Here is a 22,870-nt window from a genome sequence, read left to right as displayed (position 1 = left end):
GAGAGAAGAGAAATGAGGGTGTCGACCACAGCAACCAATCAGAGGACTGTATTTTTGCAAGCTGCAATCTGATTGGTTGCTGTGCTGATGTTTCTACTGCTGCGTTTTTTTTTTAACCCCATGTTGCCCCCTGTTCCGTATCACAATGGGTGGTCTATAGACAGTGGAGGCAGCCATAGTGCGGGCTGGAAAGCATTCAGGAACAGGAGTATCACTGTCTTATATAGTTGGGGGAGAGGCAAGACAGAAGGGGGGAATGTGTAAAAGCATTTACTCCAGAATTCTGGCATAGGAAAGCTGCACAATTTTAGCGCAAGTTAAATTTTGCGCAAAAACGTAGCTGACTTTTTACGCTGCACCCGCCCCTTGTGTATATAAAAAAAAAATCAGTGGGCGGGGCTTGGCCGGCCACAGCATATCAAATTGACTGTAATTTTAGCCAGAAACTGGTGTAAATTAATCATGCAGATCTATGACAGGTTTGATCTGACCTAGGTTTCCAAAAGTGAGGCACAGCCAGCGCAGGGTGCGCCAAAGTTAACTAATGGCCTTGTGCTTCCTATTAGATTTGGTGCATCTAACTCAGTTGACATTTATCTAAGACCAGCGTGTAAAACATAGGTCCTGGCGCCCTTCTACACGGAACGATAATCGTGCGAATCTGATCACTAGTCATTCAGTGTAAACGCTGCCAGCGACTGAATGATCATTCATTTGATTTTTATGCCTTCAGAAACTGAATGATGAACGACAAGCAAACGACAGTGTGCGAGAACAGGCAGTCATTCATCTATGAACGACTGCCTGTTTACTGTGACTGGAGGCGGGCGGGACGATCTCCAGGCCACTCCACCTCCATTCAGTGAGCGATCATTGCTCCTGTGTGAAAGCATAGGACCGCTAATCATTGGGATGACAGTCAGGCGCTTAAGCCCTAAGGATCCTTAGGTAAATACCCCCACATTGTCCAGTTAATGCCTTAAAATGGGTGAAGTTGGGGGTCATCCAGCCCTACAAGAGATGCAGGTGTTAGTCTTTAGGGAAAAGGACGTGTCAGATGATCCTATAAAACCCCCCTTTAAAACGGACTGTACAGGATTAGAAAGAGGGGCCGCTTTTTTTTTTTCTTCCTGAAACAGCGCCACTCTTAACTGTAGGCTGTGTGTGGTATTGCAGCTCACCATCATTTAATTGACTAGGAATGAACTGCAATACTAAACACAGTCTGTGGAGAAAAGCAGTAGTGTTTCCTGGAGGTAAAATAAATCAGACCATTTTTTCTAAAGGTGGTTCGCATCTGTGTGGATCCTCTGGATCAAATCCGGCAGAAATTCTCAGTCAAAATTGAGCAGCATGCTGTGCTATATTGACAGACCCATTATAGTCAATGAGATCCGTTCAACACGTCCTAGATCTGGCGCTTCCATTCCCCCCACCCCTTTGTTTGGCTCATATGGTATATATGACATCACTTGCTACCGCCAGTCTTACAACGTAGCCGCGTCCCTAAATCTACTGCACCGCTAACTGCTAACTGATTTTCAAAAAGTGTAAAAATTAAACAGATGAAAACGGGAGGGGAAAAGCCTCCTAAAAAACCGTGAGCGAGGCATGTCTGTATTCGTCCGGACCGCACGTACATCCAGTGATTGCGTTAGCTCGTCTCAACAACATAAACTCTGTTAAAATGATTATAAAGTAGTGTCTTAAATAAGGTTAAAAACGACAACGAAGACTAAAACATGAAAAAACCTGAAAGCAAAAAACACAACGGTGCCGAGCCTCTTTGTACACGCCGTCAAGCTGCTCTGTATTTACACGCATTTAAATGCACCCTAACAAGAAAAAAAAAACAAATCAGTCCGTCCATGAAGGAACCAGGCGAGCACAAACATGGCGCCAGGGCTTAGAACGCTACGACCCAACGAGCGGACTTGGCATCTTCCCTTCTGACAACAGTGTGTATTTTATAGCCGCATTACATGGGAGAATCGAAGCAAGGTGCAGAGATGGGAGAACTGGTTGGAGACTGTGAAATATTTGGACCTCCCTGCAGAGCGGACAGGAAAGAAGGAAGATTCATGGAGGAAACGGATGCAGCTGTGTGAGCTTAAAGGGAATCTGTTACCTTTAAGGGGTTGTCTCGTTTAATAAAGGTAGGGGGTCCCACTGAGGAATCTTGCTACAAAGTTAATCTCTCCCTCTGGAGGACCCAACATCTATGCTGTTTAGAGATTTCAATGGATTTCATGTAATGCTTAATTTCCCCTACGGGGGCGCTGCAGGGAAATTGTGTATCGCTGCCAGGTTCTCTCATAGATATTTTTTTTTTAGTTGCAGAAAAGTGGTGAGGAGCCGTCAAAAACTAGAAAGTTGCATCCTTTTAAGACCCCCAATGATGCTAAAAGGCAGTCCTCTTAAAATATGGCGATCAATGTTTGGGTCTTTTTGTATATTTCCTCTAGTAATATACCCATCTCTGCAGCGAAGTAATACCCGCTGGCTGCCCTGGCCTGCACATATGTTAACCAATGAAAACCTGCTTATCGCGGAATCTCACAGGCTGTAGGTTTTTCAGACTACCACTTTCTCATTGGCTATGACTGGAGGTGGTAGTCTGGATATGTCCTACCTTGGGCATGGTGTCACCATAGTCTGATGATGAGAAGCCTGGGGCTGTATATTACACATCGATACACCATCATTCATAGGACAAGAGGGTATCCGGTTTGTGGGGTTTTAAGAGGTTTTTGCTTTTTAAGATTTCCTCTTTTTATAAGCTTATAAGAATTTCCAAGGTGTATGTGCAACCTGTATGCTATGGATGATGCAAAAAGAGGAGAGGTGCGATGGGACAAGCAAATGCCAGACACATCTAATATATTAGGAGACAACCATAAAATCATGTAAGAAAACCCCGTCTTATCTAGTCTATGAGGCGAGATCACTGATGACCGAAATATTACTGGCCATCTGCGCTGTGAGATAACAGAAACAAACAAACTGATAGGAACCGAATCACATGAAGGAGTTATCTAATTGATGGCCTATCCTCAGGACAGGTTTTCAATACCTGATCGGTGGAGGTCAACCACCTGCGAACAGATGATTGAAGAGGAAGCAGTGTTCATGTGATCGCTGCAGCCTCTTCACCGTTTACATCTGAGTATGGTCCTGTAAGTAATTGGAACGCCATATTATTTCTAGTAGCTGTTATGAGTACTACAGACTCCTACCATTCACTTCAATGGGAACTTTGCCTGTAATACCAAGCCCGGGATCAACTGATTGAAGGGGAAGAAGCACTTGTGTGATCGCTGCAGCCTTTTCAACATTTACATCTGAGTATGATCCTGTGAGTACTCGGAACGCTGTATTTTTATTTATTTTTTCTTATAGTGGCTGTTGTGAGTACTAGGGGCTCCTCCCATTCACTTTAATGGGAAATTTGCCTCTAAAATCAAGACTGAAATCAGATGATTGAAGAAGCAGCGTTCATGTGATCGCTGCACTTTTTTTTTTTTTTTTACATTCGAGTACAATCCTGTGAGTGCTCGGAAAGCTGTATTTTTTCGTCTTTTACAGCGGCCATTCTGAGGACTACAGACTCCTCCCTTTCACTTCAACCAGAGCTTTGCCTGTAATATCAAACTTGGCCACTGCAATGGGAACAGAGCTCTCTGCTTCCTGCACAACCTGGAGTACAGTTGATCGTCAGGGTTCCCAGGTGTTGAACCTCTGCCCATTTACTATTGATGGCCTATCCTGAGGCCTCGTTTAAAGATGGACACCCCCTTTTAACAAAACTCAAGTTAAGGGTTGCCACATCTGTAACATTACATGTAAATTCTATCTATATAAGCTGCAAAAACGGTGTTCAAGGGTGGAGCTACTGGTGTCCATCTATATACTGAGATCTGTGCTGAGAATGTCTATTATCAGCACTACTAACAACATGAAACTAAGTAACTTATTGAAGCAATTGCTTAATGTACCCTGAAAGATAGCTTAAACCCAATCTACACATCATGGCCTCCTCTACCTCAGAGGGAGGGCTTCTATGTAACAGTGAGGGCCGCTGGGCATAGACCACCAAATCCTGGCCATAGTGGTTGTGATGGTAGCCTGCATTGTAGGAGGTAACCCACAGCAGACAATGTATGTGCTTGTGACTTGCTTCAAGCTACAGGTTCCATATGTCCTGTACGGTCACATGACTAGAGACTATCTGTCACGACGGTAGCTATTTTGGTCAGACCAATATCCAATCTTTCTCCAGCCACAGGCATCTCCCCTAGCAAACTGGCAAGTAGCGGTGCCAATGCATACTGACTCCGCCCACAATATGGCTGCCTCCGACTCTAATCGCGCTTGTAAATATTCCCTGAACCAGATTCCCTAGCTGTAAGTGCTCAGTGTATGTGCTGTGGAGGCGTCCTTACCGATTATCAGTTCTACAGATACAGTATAAATATTTCTGCATATATTAAATTTTTTTTTTTTTTTTTTTTACCAAAGAATTAAATTAAAGCACAAAACGGAGGGGGAGGGGAGAAAAAAAACTAAATGTGAAAAGTGCTTTATCTCATGATCTTTTTTTTTTTTTTTCAGATAGGTATCCCAAGGGGGGAGGGCAGGAAGCGATTTGGCTGGCTGCGCGATGAACGATAAAATAAAATTACTGATAGGCTCGTTAATTCAGGATTCCTCTCAAAAGACGTGTTCCTGGCCTCCTGGAAGAGAGCGACGGAAACTTTACAAGAGACAATTGTGCCACAGGAAAAAGGGAGGACAGAAACAGGGAGGAGTCAATGTTACAGTAAGTATTTGCGCCTGGAATCCTCGTCCAGCGTTAGGTCAACTACTTCTGGGGGTGAAGTCCAGTTTTGCTGGGTGTTCACGCTTGTCCATGATGGAGTTTGGTGTGAGCTGTAGTACTGCGAGCCGGTGGCATGCTTCCAGGAAGACACGCTCTGTATGACGCCCCCCCGGGGATGGACGAACCTGTCAGAGGGGATGACAGAAGGCAGCATTATGTGGATGCAAGGATGTACAGAGTAACACCCTGGTAGAACTCTATAGGCCTTATTAAAACCAACTGATCCTGAACACCAAAAGTCTGTACCGGTTAAAGCGACCCTCCAGGCAGGAGCTGAAAGCTGCTACGTAAGCTGACCTCTATTGGGACAGAGCTGTGATCTGTGACTATAGTTTCGCTACAGTGCCTAATCTGAAATGGTCTGGGACACAGCCCTGTCTCTTCATTGGTTCAGACAGCGTCCTCTGCAGTCTGGGACACACCCCTGTTTTATCATTAGTCCATGCTGCCTTCTCTACAGTCTGGGACACACCCGTCTTATCATTGGTTCATGCTGTCTCCTCTGTTGTCTGGGACACGCCCCTGTCTTATCATTGGTTCAAGCTGTCTCCTCTGCTGTCTGGGACACAGCCCTGTCTCTTCATTGGTTCAGACAGCGTCCTCTGCAGTCTGGGACACACCCCTGTTTTATCATTAGTCCATGCTGCCTTCTCTATCATTGGTTCATGCTGCCTTCTCTACAGTCTGGGACACACCCGTCTTATCATTGGTTCATGCTGTCTCCTCTGCTGTCTGGGACACGCCCCTGTCTTATCATTGGTTCATGTTGTCTGGGATACATCTCTGTATTGTCATTAATTCCAGCTGCCCCCTCTGCTGTCTGGGACACACACCCTGTCTCATCATTGGTTCAGGCGGCCTCCTGTGCAGTCTGGGATACACCCTCTGTCTTATCGTTGGTTCAGACGGCCTCCTGTGTAGACTGGGACACACGCCCTGTCTCATCATTGGTTCAAGTAGCCTCCTGTGTAGCCTGGGACACACCCCCTGTCTCATCATTGGTTCAGGCCTTTCTCCCTTTTATAAAGAAAAAAAGTCTTCTAAGGAGATCCAAAAATATGTGCAGGTTAAAAAGTCATTCTCCAGTACGGAGCTCATACTTGCTGAGAGGGATGATCACCTGCTACTTATTTGTCCTCAGATCTTGCTCCTTTGCTGCTCATCTCAATTAGGACACACTATTCTGACTATAGCTTAACTACAATACCTGAGACCCACCCCTGTCTTGTCATTGGTTCCAGCTGCCTCCTCTGTAGTGTGGAGCACACGGGTCTGATCATTGGCTCAGTCTCCCCCCCTCTGCAGTCTGGGGCATGCCCCGTCTGCAGCCTGAACCAATTATGAGACCCGGCTGTGTCCCAGACTACTTTATATGAGGCGCTGTAGTAAAAAGGGTTGTCTGGTCATTTATTTTTTATAAACCTGAACCTCATTATTAAGAGCTACCATCCCTCATAATGAATAGAAATCCCCCCTGAACGGCTGCTCAGGCATTCTGTCACATTCTTTATCTACCTGCCGATCGCCATATATGTCACCATGTTTTCTGCGTTTACGTCACTTCCCCTTGCACCTGCCTACAATCCCCATAGACGCAGGGTGATACTCATTATTGCCAGTAGGGAGCGCAGGCGCAGTATTTCCCATGCATGTGCAGTGATATGAATGTTCTGTGCATGCGTCTCTCCACTGATATGAACCTAACAAACATCCGTCCCTTCTCCATTGATGATGCGCCTTTCTGAGTGACGCTTCAGCTCCTGAATGGAGGGTCGCTTTAATTCTTAAATAAAGTTTTTTAGCGTCCATGGCTCCACATAGCTGATACAGAACTAAATCCCCTGCACAGACAGGCATGTACACTGACCCCAAAAATAACTGGAGACAGCCCCGCCTAGTGGTGGTGCAAAAGATAGATGTAGTTGTTGTCCAGTCCGGTGGCTGCTTTCCTTTTTTGAAAGGGTCTTCTGGAAGCCCCAACGTACATCAGACCACCTGCAGGGCCTGCAGATCCGACACTCAGTATCCACAGTATATCTATGCAAGAAAGGTGAAGGGTCGCCCGTAGGGTTATGCAGTCGTGGACGTACCTGGCATGTTCCTGCACCCCCACGATCTCCACCTCGCTGCCGGAAGATGCAATGTTAATTTCATCATTATTCTGCGCACTGCCGGGGGGTAATTTATCACAAGACGGCAGCCCAGGATCTAAATGACCTGCAGAGAAAAGAAAAGTAATAAGGACCTTTGTATATCAAATGTGAGGAAGCAATCGGCAGTGCAACAATTAGATGCATAAGCGGCCGCTACAGGTACGTAACTAGGAGGTTCCTGGGGAGCCATGGAAGGAAAAATCAAGCGCTTTCCTCCCATGTGATCTCTGCAGATATTGCAACAGGGAATATATCAGCCCGCCAGGGACCTTACTACTGAATGATGTCACCATGGACCGGGCATGAAAAACCTAGGGCCCACCCACAATGGCGTTTTGTGGAGTCCCCTAACCAGCTAGATGCAGAGGTGGTTGTACTACAGCGTTGGCGGGGGGTATTATTGGGGCACTCTCTGGCTTACACTAAGGGTACTTTCACACGGACCGACAGTCGCCTGAATAATTGTTTAAAAGAAAGATTATGGGTGACTGTTGGCCCATCTGAACATGGGACCCGACAGGGCAAGCGAGCGAGAATCTTACTAGCAGTTTGGTTTCAGCTCCCCCCTGGTTGATTACAAGTTGTCTGGTGTAAAGTCACAGTCGTTCATATTTGAGCAATTTGTGAACTAAGTTGCATGGATGATTCCCCTACGAACAACTAATGAACAATAAGTGTTCTGTGTGAAAACCTTCAAATGACTGTCGTTCATATGTGTCAGCGACCTTGCTGAACAACTATCTGAATTACAGCTGCTACATGTAAAGGTACCCTAAGAATAGGTCATATCAAAGAAAATAGTTCTGGAATCCCCCTTGTAAAGACTTTCATACCGTGTCCCTTCCACGCATGCTGCTCTTTCCACTGCAGTTTGATAATTGCCTGCCTGTTCCTTGTTCTCCAATAGATGGGAGTCCTAAAAGTACAGCCCCCCCCCCTTCAACTACCCAACATTTGTGGATATGCTCTTCATACGTCCTAAATGTCCCAGATGTGAACACCGCTTGAAGATTTAGTGCGGTTATTGTAGAACCGGAAACGATCACTCGCAAAAAAAAAAAGGGCATCCTGCCTGGTTACATAGGATGTAAGACTGTTCAGCCTGTTATCCTGCAGTGTTGATCCAGAAGGCAAAAACCCTATGAGATGGAGGCCAATTTTCCTCATTTTACAGGAAAGATTTCTTTCCAACTCCAAATCCGGCAATCGGTATAATCCCCGGATCACCGACCCTTGTGCGGTAATCAGCGATATAGCATGTAATATTATTACACTCGAGAAAGGCGTCCAGCTCCTCTTGTACTCTTCTAGTGAGTTCCCCATCACAATGTCCTCAGGCAGAGAGTGTCATAGTCTCACTGCTCTTACAGTAAAGAACCCTCTTCTATGTCGGTGTAGAAACTTTCTTTCCTCTAGACGTAGAGGATGCCCCCTTGTTACATCACAGTCCTGGGTATAAGTAGATCATGGGGGAGATCTCTGTATTGTCCCCTGATCTAGTTATACATAGTTATTAGGTCGCCCCTCAGCTGTTTTTTTTCCAAACTAAATAACTCTAATGTCTATGGCCATCAGGCTGATTATGATGCCAGTGTGTGCCCCATGCCTAGAGCCCTTGTATTTCTATGCAGACTATGGGAAATCCCATGCCCTGTTGGCCAGGGAAGGCCAAAATCATGATTGAACTTAACCCAGAAAAACAGGTGAAAGGCAATCTGCAAGAATTCATCTTTAGGCTGCATTCACACAGGGTGGATTTGCCGCGCGGAATTTCGCCGCGGCAAATCAATCCGCCCGCGGCCGCTAATCTCGAGATTAGCCAGCCATGTGGACGAGATTTCTCAGAAATCTCGTCCACACGGGACGGCCAATTTATGCGGTAAGTCAGGCTGGAACCGCGGCTGCGACGGCCGCGGTTTCAGAATATGCAGCATGTCTGGTTATCTTTTCTTTCCGCCACGGCCGCGCTCTCCTCTATGGGAGCGCCGGCCACAACGGAAAAGCAAGCAGCCTGGCCGCTTCAAAGCCGCCGCGAGTTTTCCCGCGGCGGAAATCTCGCGGTTTTTGCTGCGGCCAAACCGCGGGATTTCCGGCGGGAAGACGCCCCGTGTGAACCCAGCCTTATGGTATTATCAATGATGTCGGGGAAATGAATTGAGTGGGGGCTCAAACTGCTGCGGACCCCCAAGAACGAGCACGTCAGTCTCTACACTTGGTATAGAGATACACCTTGCTAAGCCAACTCTGTTAAATTGTCGGGCCTATGGACATTGGAATAGCCGAAATGTCATGAACTGGCAGGAACCCCTTCCAATAAGTATTTAACATAAAAACACACAAGTTGGTGATTGACTTCTGCAGAGAAGATGGTTTCCTTGTGATCCTTCACCTTTTTCGCTGTGGGTGGAGGTTTTGTGGGTTAATGTGCTTGTAGAAAGCAGCGGTGGAGGGGTTGTGCTGCAGCCAGTTGCCTTACAGCCAGAGAGAGCTCTTAAAGAGGGGTTGTAGCAGAACTCTTCTGTATCCGCTCTCCACTAGATAAGTGATCAATGGGAGTCTCGCTCACAACGACCCTGAGAATGAGGATCCCGTGCCCTTCCCCCTCCTCCAAATGTGGTGAGGAGCTTGAAAGAAGCGGTGGTCCTGCATGTGTTGTGCTACTCCATCCATTTTCAATGGCACTGCCGTAGACGGCCGAGTACAAGCGTAGGGTATATCTTCCAGTTGAGTTGAATGGAGTGACAGTAGAAATGCTTGCCCGACGCTCCATTCAAGCTCCTCCCCATTGTGGGGATTACGATATGGGGAGGGGGGACCGAGGATCCCCCAATCTTAGGATCGGTATGGGCGAGGCCCCAGTGATCACACTTTTACCACCTACCCTGCGGCTAGCTGATACAACAGGTACCACCCCATACTGAGGTTTTTCTATCAGACTATGGATGTCGGACCAGACCACAAGGAACACCAAAATGGCGTCAGTTGTGTCCTGCTCTGGCATCAAAACACCGTCCGGACACAACCATTGTATATGAACGCAGTCTGAGCAAAGTCCAGGGGAGTAGTTTCTCCTTGTGAAGAGCGCCAAGTTGGTGTAGGGAGTCTTATATATAGGCCATGCAATGCTTCCTGGGAAAAAGCTATGCAGATAGGGGATAGTAAAGTACCTCCACAGTGCCACCTATTGGAAGCTTGACACAGGCCTAAACCAGTGTCATCAGCCATCCGAGGATGGGCGTCTTTCCCTCCTGCAGAAGACATTGGTTGGGTTTATATCCAGAGTCACATTTCAAGGCCTATTGAAAGGTTGGATGCGGACTTAAGAGGAAAATTGCCATCCAATAGGTGGCGCTGTTGATGCACTTTTCCATCTCCTATCTACTAATAAGTTGAAGAAAAAAATCTAACAAGTAAAGCAAAACCGAGCACCGGCGTACCAGAATCGGCGTTCAGTTCTTCTAGTAGTCCCCTTGTGCGCCATGATGCCAGGGGTTCCTGCTTGGACACAGAATTGTTATGCTCCTTGACAACTGTGGCAGCCAGCATGTTGTCAACGTTCAACACTTCTGGGTCCGAGTTTGTGTCAGAGATGTCGTAATGGGTTACAACGGGTGGGCCATCTGTAAAGAGAGAGGCGTAGATGGTGAACCCAACGGATGCAGGGAAAGCATCGCTACTACATGACACTCGGCCGGAAAAAATTGCATTTGACTGTAGAACCCCATTAGGGACCTAACCCTACGTGCTTCAGTTTAGACCAAGCCTTTTTATGAAACTCCGCCCAGGATCGGCATTTTATAGACTAAATCTACATATAAGCTTTATGAACTTTGCTCTCGCGTTGCACCCCTTCATATCCTAGTCACATTCAAAGTTCATTGTGGAGCCATCATCACTGAGCTGGCAGACACCCCCGTCCAGTAGCGTAATGTATTCTGGTGTGGTGCATTGTGGGAGACATTGTAGTGTAGAATATCAATTGCAAACACGACCCCTACAACAATGCACCGCAGCACCGGATGTACAAATGCACTGAACCATCCGGCAGATGGCAGGTTGTGCAGCCGGGGTGCTGGTCTCAAAGTTGGCGGTTTAATGTAAAGTTAAATCACTGTACAAGTAAAAGTTTTTTTCTTTGCACTTTTCAAGATCTCCGATTGCTGTTGACCTCTAAGAGTCTAAAAACATTTCCTTGCCTTCGCTCATGGCTGAGAGACGGCTATAATTGCATACAGTTTAAAGGGATTATCCAGGGGGGACAAATACGTACCAGATCCAGTCCAGCGATGCTGGCGCCTCCACTTCTGGCCCATTTCAGATACCCTATGACGGGGTACAGAGCTCCCTCCACCTTTCTAGTGACATTATCGCAGGGGGCTGACTGTCTCTGCATCAGCGATGGCTAAGAAGGGGGTCAGCTTAGTTACTGAAAGCCGAAGAGCAAGCCCCCTGCGATGACGTCACTGACGCTGGGAAGGCGGATGGAGCTCTGTACCGCGTGACCTGGTGTCCAAACTGGTCTGGAAGCAGAGATGTTGACACCGCGGGACTGGATTGGGTGAGTATTTCACCTCCATGAATAACCCTATAAATCGACCCTCTTGATTTTGGGACAAAATTCTGTCCCGGTACCGGGGGTATATTATCTGTGACGCCAGGTGGCAGTGAGTAATCGCCTCACCATTCAGTCTCCATCTCTATGGATAAGCCATAAGCAGGGCTCTCAAGGACAGTAATAGCCCTAGCCTATCCTAAGTGATGGCACTGCGCTCCAGTGGGCATCACCCCAATATTGTTTACCCAGGCACATCGCCCTTTATTGCTGTACTGCAGCTCACAGCAACTTGGCTAATTGTCAGGAATAACTGGGAGCTATTAAAGGGGTTGTCCAGTTACAAACTACTGATAGGTCTATCCACAGGACAGGCCATCAACAGTAGTGCGGCGGGGGTCTGCCACCTAGAATCTTACAGGTCATCTGTCTTCTGGGTTGATGTGATTGCTTCCTGCAGAATTCAGCTCACTACACACACAGCTCCATTCTAACTGCAGTGGCCAGGTTTGGTATTGTAAGCCAAGTTGCCATTGAAGTGAAGAGTAATTTTGCTTGTAATACGAAGCCTGGCCACTGCAATGAAAATGGAGCTGTCTGCTTCCTATAGAAATGAGCTCAGTACATGTGTATACAGGCCTAAAAAACAGCTGATTGGCGGAAGCCCTGGGCAGTGGAGTCCTGCCGGTTTACTATTGATGGCCTATCCCTGCGGATTGAATCCATTCATAGCTGGACAGGAAAATACTGCATGCAATGTTTTTCTCTCCGATGCAAAGAGGGATCAAAAATGGTGTGCCAGATGTCCCCAACTATCCAATAGAAAACAACGGGGTCCGTTCTAGCCCAGTTTCCCTGTAATGCCAGAGGAAATAAGAAAATGGACAGCCAGGCATGTGGGAACCTGGACAGAGCAATGCTCTACAAGCTAAATACGGCAATAGATTTTCCTGTCTTGAGAATTTGCTACAATGTATCAGTGCAGGTAAAAACGTATCGGCCTTTCAGGTTCAGACTCGTAATTACAAGAAGCAAAAGTAACGAATCCAGTGAGATATATTAGATCTGTATAGAAGCCTCTAGATAGATTTCCATTTGCTAACAGCAAGCTGAGATCTTGAATCAAAGTATAATAGAAAGTTGCAAAATTTCTCGTGATCAACTAATTAAAAGGGGTCATCCCACTTCCAGCTGCAGGAAGCAGATAGCACCGTACATTGCACAGTGGCCCACTTTGGTACTGCACATTAACTTCAGTAAGACTCATCCTGCAGTACCAACCTGTGCCACAGTGCAATGTACGTCGCTATTTGCTTCCTGCAAAACATCTAGATGTGCGAAAATTAGCATAATGATCGAAAACCTCTTTAACTGCATTAACCCAACCCTATAGCGGCAGCGGTAATTATAAAATAATGTCTCAGTAATCCGCGCACACAAATGGAATAACTGCATTGCACACAGTATGGAAAATGTCTATATTGGGGGGGTGTCTGCCTACTATAATATGGGAACCCTTATCAAATATGCAACAGGCTTTGTACGATGCACTATGCTCCTCCTATATATGCACCATGTAACGGACGCCACATATCCTACAGATACAATACCCGCCGGCTCATACAGAGAACAAGTCCACATTTACCTGGTTACATAAGACAAGAAAATAAAAACACCCACAATGCAATGCTTCAGTACAGAACATAAAAAAGCACATGGACACATAAAAGAAAACATGACATGGGTCATTAGTGCAATACATAACATGATGTTAATACAATGGTCAATAAATGTCAACTCTGAGGTCAGCGTCACGGCCGCACAATACCGGCGCCCCGCGGTTATTATGGGCCTGATAAATGGTGGATTCTACGCAGCAAAATACAGATTTGGGCAGTGCGGTTTATGGTGAAGACGGCTAAAGTGGAACAGATTGAAATATCAAAAGTCTCCTCCTTTGTCTCAGCCTCGATGCTTTGTGTTTTCTGCCTGCAGCACCTCCGCAGGAAGAATAAAGTATTACCATAGTAAGGGCCCCATAAACATTAATGTTAAGTTCTCCGAACCTGCAGATAACTACAGGCCCAGATGACTCTCTAATGTCTATGGGGGCCGCTCAACAGGTGATGTTGATTTTTCCATGCCTGATCTTTTTGTTCCCCAGTGCCAGAGCTATCTAGCTGTGGCTTACCTCCCTAAACACACGAACGCTTGGCCGAGCTGAACATTCAAAGCAATAAGTAACGCTATTCCCATATATGAAACCAAACCTGTTCTAGCCTCCGTTCCACTTTAGCCCTCAAACCAAGAGGAGGTCCAGCAATTCTACTTTGGAAACTTTGCCTTTGCCTTTAGGCATGCGGCTGTATTTTCCGGCCGTGTGCCGCCTACGTAATTCCAGTATATACGCATGAAAGAAAACCTCAAGGCTTGTCCCATTCCCTTCCGTTTTCATGGATGAGTGGGACATGCGATGTCCGTGAATGTATAGTACCCATAGGCTGCCCAATGCGAGTTGCACCCGTTTTTCTCTTCCGCGCTTCACAACAAAGCTGAGCGCCCCGTGCGTATCTGTGATTGAGTGAAATACATAGTATACTCCAGACACATCCAAAGCTGCATTCACAAGTCAGCCGTTACCTTTTTCCAAGCCAAAATGTGCTATGCGTGAACAGACCGTAAAGCTAAATCTGCGGCGTGCAGCAGTGCATTGTGGGAGCTCAGCTCTTAGGTCACATGTCTGACTTGGAAGGGGGGGAGCTAAACTGATGCTAATTTCCAAGGGCAACTAGCAGAGATGTGAAAGCCACTCTGGATAGAAATGGAGAAAATGACCAAAAGTAACTCAAAATCTGCAGAAGGGTGGGGGGGGGGGGGGGGAGTAACACAAAAAAAAAGTTTTTAAAATTGCAATGTGGACTGAGATTGCAGTAGGGGGCGCTGTGCGCATTGTACGGCACGATGGTGACAGCCGACCTCAGAGTTGCGGGTGTATATTAGCATCAATATCCATTACAGTGACATTAGCTCAGTGCAGAAGATACAAGGGTCAAGTACAATATTGACAAGCCGATCGTGAATACGGCGCACGCCATGTGCTCAGCAGTGTAACCCCCCTAACTAGTTACAGGCTCTGCGGTTACACTTTACATGCAGCATTTTTTTTTGGTTCTTCTTAATTTAATGACTAGGATTTGATCATTTCAATGTCCGGAGTAAAGAATGGACGAGAATACGGAATTACTCTGCATGTTGGATATAAAAGGCAAAAGATCAAGTCAAAATTGTACCACTCCTACATGTACATTCATGCAAAAAATGTATCCGAAATGTATATACATGCAGAGTGATTGAGATTTAACCACCTACCCAGAGGATATACTTGGAAAGGGAGGGGGCTACGTCATATCTTCATCAGTATTAACTGCACTCTGGTATCTTCCACACTCCCAAACAGAAAAGCTCATGACTTATCGTAAATCACGTGTACAGAGGAAGCAGACACTTGTATACAATGTTATAGCATGCGCCCCCCAGCAAAGTGCAACTCAGAAAGACAAGGCCTGGTGACCCCTCCTGCAATTGCTTGGTGTAAAAAAGCTTTAAAGTGTATGTCCACCTCTGATCAGCATATTACATATTACATTCATCCACATAAAAAGTATTGCATCACTGTGTACATACATTACTGATCCTGAGTTGCATCCTGTATTATCCTCCAGAGCTGTACTCAATATTCTGCTGGTGGTCACTGTATACATACAATACTTATCCTGTACTGATCCTGAGTTACATCCTGTATTATACCCCAGAGCTGCACTCACTATTCTGCTGGTAGAGTCACTGTGTACATACATTACTTATCCTGTACTGATCCTGAGTTACATCCTTTATTATACCCCAGAGCTGCACGCACTATTCTGCTGGTAGAGTCACTGTTTACATACATTACTTATCCTGTACTGATCCTGAGTTACATCCTTTATTATACTCCAGAGCTGCACTCACTATTCTGCTGGTGGAGTCACTGTGTACATTCATTACTTATCCTGTACTGATCCTGAGTTACATCCTTTATTATACTCCAGAGCTGCACTCACTATTCTGCTGGTGGAGTCACTGTGTACATACATTACTTATCCTGTACTGATCCTGAGTTACATCCTGTATTATACTGCAGAGCTGCACTCACTATTCTGCTGTTGGAGTCACTGTGTACTTACATTACTTATCTTGTACTGATCCTGAGTTACATCCTGTATTATACTCCAGAGCTGCACTCACTATTCTGCTGGTGGAGTCACTGTGTACATACATTACTTATCTTGTACTGATCCTGAGTTACATCATGCATTATACTGCAGAGCTGCACTCACTATTCTGCTGGTGGAGTCACTGTGTACATACATTAGCTACAAAAGAGGCAGCTGTGCATGAAGAAGAGAGAGAGGACCAGTGCAGCAGAGCTTAGGTGCTGCAGGCTGGTGGCCTAGCAAAGGCCAGAGTCCGACAGGGACGACAACCCTGGACTCATACTCAAGGTGGGGTGCATATGAACTGTGTTATCGTTGTATGCTGTGGGCTGTGAAAATAAAGTCTGGCAGGAGCCAGAGATAAAGAAATCCACATCTCTGGAGTTTCTACATGTGTGGTGCGCCATTTCCATATAAGAGAGGTCAGCGATCCCTAGGCAAGTGCACCCCGCTTGCTACATATGGTGGAGGATGCGCTGGCAAGATCTGGAGTGGTGCACAAAGCTGCAGGAGCTACATGTGGATGTCTGCTGGGAGTGGATGTCTCTACATGTGGATGTCTCTACAGTGCTCCTGTATGCAGGGTTTAAAGGGCCTGGAGGCCGAGTGTTCGATTGTGCTGGATGCGGTTTAAAAGGGCCAGGAGGCAAAAGTTTGCGGTTGCTGTGGGAGCAACAGAGGACCAGGCAGAGGAGGACGCCTGTGAGGCAAGTTTGTGAACTTGTTTGTTTATTATGGACTGTACAGTCAAGATGGCGGGTGGTGCAGGAGGCAACCAGAAAGAGCCATGGACTTATGTATGTTCGGATGTCCAGTGGCAAAGTGGCCAGTAAAACCCCACTGGTCGGTGTTGGAGGCGGACTACAGCGCATTGAGGGCACAACAGGAGGTGTCCCCGCCAAAGGACTGTGATAACATTCCACGGAGTGGTGAGACCATTGAAAAGACTGTGGGGTATGGACTTGAAAGTGAAAAGATTGATGCCAATGTGGTTAAAATGCTGCATAACAGAATGTTTTCCTCGCAGGAGAGTACTGAGGAAACTGCAGTGTCTGCACTGGGTGCAAAAAAGTTCAAAAAACGTACGGTACATAATGTGGTGCATGATACATTTTCTGTGCACGATGATACCATGAAAGCTGCACAGTGTGCACGGACATTTAAGAAGTAGTCTGAGAACTGTGTTGCTGACGGGGTGGGGCAAGAAAAGTTCATTAACCCTGAAATGTCATGCGTGGGGGATGGTGGGATGTATTCTGTGCCTAATATGTGTAGATATGTTTCGCAAATGAAGTCAGGATGTGAACAGGGTGCAATGAGGAGTGCAGCCAACGCCCATGTGGGAGCCAGTGCATATATACCTCTAGTGAAAGAGGGACGTAATCATGAAGATAGTGTGTAGGACTAGAATTGCTGGAGTTAGTAGTACTATGCTTTTAGAGAGAGAGAGAGAGAGAGAGAGGATAGATTATATTTAATCTGCAAAAAAGAGAAAAAAGAAAAAGGCTGCTGCTAGTGAGACAAGTGAGGTTGTCGGTGCAGATCCTGAGATCCAGGGTGAGACAGCAAGAGAACGCTTGTTTAAAATTCAGGAGGGATTTGCACCAATGCAAGCTCGTGTAAAGTTTGAGGAAGCACTACAAACTGCTAATAGAAATTATGAAGTTCAGTTACAGAAAGAAAGGACTATCTTGTGTCTGCTTGGAGAAGAGGCCAAGAGGCAAAGGCTTCTAGCAGAGAATGCAGCTTTCTTAAAGGAGAATGAGCATCTTGAGAGATTGGCTAAGGAGGAAGCTGATCACTGGGTGTTGCTGGAACAGAAGTACAGTGTGAACAGAGCTTAGAAGAGATGAGAAGTGAGAAAAAGAAGTATGAGGGATATCTTTCAACAGCCCATGAAGAGATACAAGACCTCAGAGATGTAGCCAGAGAGGAGGCTGATCACAGAGTAGGTCTGGAGGCACAATCTGTGCAGTATGAACAGGACTGTAAGAAACTGCAAATGAAAACCCAAGAGTTGGAGATGACGTGTTGCAAGTTAGAAAGAGCTTCTACAGATGCACGTAATCAAACTACAGGTTTGCAGAATCAGGTTGCAGAGTTAAAAATGCAGTTGGCAAAGAAAAATGGTGACTTGGAGTGCCAAATAAGTCAGCTCAAGGAAGAGCTGGAACTAGAGAAAGCTGCTTGCAGTCAGGCAGAGAAGCAAGCAGAGATCTTGAAAGACGTACTGGGTTACAAGGAAAACCAGGAGGGATTGCATGAGAGACTGTTGTCTCAGCTACAGATGAGCCTGGATGAGAAAGCTAAAGAATATGAAGCTCAGATCCAGGACCTTAATCAGACCCATGCGCTAGCTATGAAGGAACTGTCCCAATGGTTAGAGCAAGCTGAAAAGATGAATGAAACCTTTGAAGAGGTCAAACAGGCTGTGGAAAGCAAGTGTACTGAGCTTACCCATAATCTGAAGGTCCTTTTGCAGGCTAAATAGGAGTCTGAATCCAAGAGAAATACAGTAGAGATGCAGCTTCAAGAGCTACAAATAAAAATAACTGGAGGTGACAGTGTGCAGACAGCGTTGTCTGAGCAGGTGAGCAGGCTGCAGGTGGAGCTGGAAGCTCAGAGTGAAGAGTCCCAGAAGTTACTGCAAGAAGAGACGCAGCAGAGGCTTGGTCTCAGTGCAGACCTGAAGACTATGCAAGATGAGAGATGTGTTCCTCAAGCAAGTAGAGGAAGATGCAGAAACTAAGAGAAACCTATTAGAGCAGATTGCAACACTTCAGGCTGAAGTGGTGGATCTGGAAGATAGACTGGAGAAGAGTGCTGCGTGCTTGGATTCTGTGGAAGAGCAGAAGAGAAATACAAGGGGAGTTAGAAGCTACAAGGCAGCAGTATGAAGAGAAGACCACTGCCTGTGATAAACTTGAGAACGTTAAAGTAAGTCTTCAGCATGAGATAGAAGATGTTTTTGTGGAGCTGGGTCTCCAAAAGGTGCTTGTGTCCAAACTAAGAAAGACACAGAAAATATGTCATCAGCAGCTTACAGAGGAGAAAATCAGGTCTGCAAGATATGTCACTAAATGTGAGCGTGCTGAAGAATGGGTCTGTATGAAAAAGACTGAAGGGTTAACTTTAACACACACCCTGAAAATGATGTCAGAGAAAAGGGGCTGTTCCAAAAGTTCGCCAAGAATTCAAGCATGAAGATGAAACGCTGGGCAGCACAGTGTCATGTTGCTGAAAAGAGGGGTCAGAGACCAGTGCGGTCTAGGAGCCAGTTCAGACAGCAAGTAAAAGAGAAGGGCTTGTGGAAGAGTCCCGATAATGATGCTGGAAAGCGAACTCTGGTGCAAAGAAAACGCAAGCACGTGGTCCAACAACCGGTGCAGGACTAAAGAATTGTAAAAACAAGACGCAAGTGGTGAAATATACTAAATTAGATGAAGGTGACCTGGGCACTCCAGGTGAACAATGTGTAAAGACTCGGACGGTCTGGAGGAAAGACATCACTTCTGTAAACAAAAGAAAAGTCATTCAGGTGAGAGCTGAGCAAAAGATGCAGACTAAACAGACCTCTGAAGTACAAGAGGCCAAGGAGAAGGCAGAAAGTGAGGCTACTGAAGCTGAGAAGGTTTCACATGTGGCAGCAGAAACTTTGGAAGAACTGCAGCAAGAGTATAATGACCTCAAAAAGCAAACCCAGAAAGTGAAGAAACAGGTTGTCCAGGTGGTAGAAGCCTATCACAGGGATGCTGGCTCCAAGGACCAACTCATCAGTGAACTGAATACTACCACGCAAAAGTCAGATTCAGAGGTGAAGGAACTTCGAAGAATGCTAATGGGTCTAACCGAAAAGACTATACTAAGAGAAGAAATAGAATTGTTACAAAGTGAGGAAAAGATAATTATAAAGCTGAATGGATTGAAAAATGAATTAGAGACTGTAATCCATAGCAAGGCCATGCTGGAGCATGAGCTACAAGGGGAACTGGAAGCATACAGGGACAAGGTTCGTAAGCTAGAAGGAACCTTCAAAATGGAGGCGCAGTTTGAAAGTCTTAACAAGCCGTTGTGCACTGAAATGGAGGACTTAGCTCCAAGGATGTGGGTGAAAAGGGTGAACATGAACTAGAAAAGTCTAAAGAAGTAGAAGAAAGCAAGATTCAGTTAGAGGAACTTGAAGATGAGTTACAAGCCACAGAGGATACAAAGTTGCACTTGGAAGTCAACCTGGAGTTTTGACCCTGGAGGGCCAAAAGAAAGTGTGATACAGCCTACGACCTATATCAAGGGGGGCAGCAGAGCTTAGGTGCTGCAGGCTGGTGACGACAACCCTGGATTCACACCCAAGGTGGGGTGCATATGAACTGGGTTTTCGTTGTATGCTGTGAAAATAAAGTCTGGCAGGAGCCAGAGATAAAGAAATCCACGTCTCTGGAGTTTCTACATGTGTGGTGCGCCATTTCCATATAAGAGAGGTCAGCGATCCCGAGGCAAATGCACCCCGCTTGCTACAATACATACATTACTTTATCCTGTACTGATCCTGAGTTGCATCCTGTATTATACTCCAGAGCTGCACTCACTATTCTGCTGGTGGAGTCACTTTGTACATACATTACTTATCCTGTACTGATCCTGAGTTACATCCTGTATTATACTCCAGAGCTGCACTCACTATTCTGCTGGTGGAGTCACTGTGTACATACATTACTTATCCTGTACTGATCCTGAGTTACATCCTGTATTATACTCCACAGCTGCACTCACTATTCTGCTGGTGGAGTCACTGTGTGCATACATTACTTATCCTGTACTGATCCTGAGTTATATCCTGTATTATACCCCAGAGCTGCACTCGCTATTCTGCTGGTGGAGTCACTGTGTACATTTGGGCCTGACAGGTCATCAAGTTTAAAAGTGCCCTTACATGTTGGATGGTATCAGAGATGGACATACCCTTTAAGAATACAATTACTGAAGCACAATCTTTTGTAATCAGTGGAGACCATAGGGAAGTAAAAGCACAATTATAACATTACACAATATGTATCATTAAGAGACAATAAAGTAACATTTAAATACATTGTTATCAGCATAATAAATACAATACAAGTAAAGGGCTCTGCCATCATTTGCTATGCCTGTAGTCTACAACCTGTGACCCTCCAGCTCTTGCAAGACTACAAGTCCGAGCATGCCTTGGGAGTTGTTTTGCAACAGCTGGAAAGCAACTGGTTGCAGAGCAGTGCTGTAAGAATATATTATATATCCAGTTTCATTTAATTTTACATCACTGGGAACCATCTCATATCTAATAATTACCAATCAGTGAAGCTATGAGCTGATAATCCCAGGAGCAGAACCACAATGCACTGCACCCATTGCGACTATAAAGCAGGGAGGCCTCAGAAATGTGAATCATCAGTCCCTATGGAGGAACCCTTAGATCAGTTTCCCACAGGGCAGATATTGCTTCGTGTTTTCAAAATCAAGAACTGACCCCAATGACCATCAACCAGACCCAAAAAGTCTATATAGTTTCTGGTTTTACAGCCCCTCCCCCTATATCCTTTAGAATCAACTACTAGGTAGACAAGAGTGTATTTACTGAAGTAAGCCAACTTAAAATGGGTCGTCCAGGATTAGGTTAAACTGCACCACTCTTGTCTATAGTCTGTGTCTGGTATTACAACTGATCTCCATTAATGTAAATGGGGCTGAGGTGTAAAATCAGACACAGTCCATGGACAAGAGTGACACTACTTCTAGAAAATGTAAGACGATAAAGACTCCTTGGCATCAAAATGTTTTTGATGTTCTTTGCTAATTAAAAGAGAAAAATAAGCAACTTTTTAAATAGTCTTCCCTACCATTTTATTGCTGTGGAATCTGTGCAACTCCTTCACATAACAGGCTGTGTTGCTGCCTCCAATACAGATCTATCAGTACACTGCTGCTGGCTGTGTTGGCTCCCTTTACTCTTCCCTTTCAGTGTTACTGAATGCAGCAGGGAGGGGTAGAAATTTATACACAGCAGAAGTGTCAAAAATAGGGAATGCATCCAAGTCTTCAGGGAGGGCAGATCACTGACTATGGATAGGGGAGGAGAGAGAGAGATCACATAATTCTGTGTAACACTGCATAAAGAAATCAGATCACCCATGGCAAACTTAGCAGGGGAAGGGCAATCGGCAAAAGCGAGAAGAGATCTGTCATGGGTGGTAAAAGGAGAAATCAATCCAGGAATGAAGCTGGGCTGACAGATGAGAGCTACCGGAGTGTTACACATCCATGTGAGAAGACTCTGAAACTAGGAGTCAGTTGTAAACTGCATATCGGGGAACCTGAAAAGGAATGAAGGTATGAAAACTGCAATTCGAAAGTTAGTGCAACTTTTTTTTTTAACTTAAGGTAACCACAAACCTATTTAAAAAATTTTCATAGCTTTTTTTCTAATCCTGGACAACCCCTTTAAGGGACTCTTAAAGGGTTTTACTCACTGCAGTAATATATGAGGTATTGATAGGGCATGTCATAAAACATTGATCTGTAGAGCCCCACTGCTGGGACCTCAATAGAGAATGAAAATGGGTCAGTTTACATCCAGACTTCTTAGCTATACTGAAATCATGGCGCTCAAGACTAGTGTACAGAGACATGAGAAAAACTAAGTCCACCCGCTTTGAATTCTGTGGTATCCACACATATTATATTATCTGGTCCTTAGAAGGTCTTAACATCAGGTAAATACAACCTCGGATGAACAACAGCACGACAAATTACACCGCGTCATTATTTAACAAAAACTAGGTCAAAATGCATAATCAGTGTGTGAAAAACTTGAGTACCCTTAGGCCTCGTTCACAAGAGTGCTGTTTTCGCACATGAAAAGAGCGCTTCTATTAAAATCAATGGTTTCCTATAGAAGTGTTCATATGAAGGCATTTTAGATATGCCAAATATTCGCATGGCTAAGATGCCGCATCTAAGGTCCTTGCTGCAAGAAAAGATAGGACCTGACCTATCTTTG

The 22,870-nt window shown here is 45.4% G+C and overlaps 1 protein-coding gene across 4 annotated transcripts in view; it reads right to left on the bottom strand.

The window, feature by feature from the left end:
- Positions 1-1,283: 1,283 nt before the first annotated feature.
- The window catches only part of ARK2N (arkadia (RNF111) N-terminal like PKA signaling regulator 2N), a 52,047-nt gene continuing 30,460 nt past the window's right edge, over positions 1,284-22,870 (bottom strand). For 3 of the 4 annotated variants that reach the window (XM_066602601.1, XM_066602603.1, XM_066602602.1), the window contains exons 3-5: positions 10,470-10,652; positions 6,970-7,096; positions 1,284-5,004 (exon numbers count right to left, since the gene is read on the bottom strand). In XM_066602601.1, coding sequence (XP_066458698.1) covers positions 4,815-5,004; positions 6,970-7,096; positions 10,470-10,652 — 500 coding nt within the window. In that variant the 3' untranslated portion in view covers positions 1,284-4,814. The remainder of the gene's footprint in view (positions 5,005-6,969; positions 7,097-10,469; positions 10,653-22,870) is intronic. The other variant, XM_066602606.1, reaches the window with a different exon arrangement.

Source organism: Eleutherodactylus coqui, chromosome 5 (assembly GCF_035609145.1).
Source record: "Eleutherodactylus coqui strain aEleCoq1 chromosome 5, aEleCoq1.hap1, whole genome shotgun sequence".
Taxonomy (NCBI): domain Eukaryota; kingdom Metazoa; phylum Chordata; class Amphibia; order Anura; family Eleutherodactylidae; genus Eleutherodactylus; species Eleutherodactylus coqui.
Note: the sequence above shows the minus strand (reverse complement) of the source record. Positions and strands in the feature narration are given on the sequence as shown.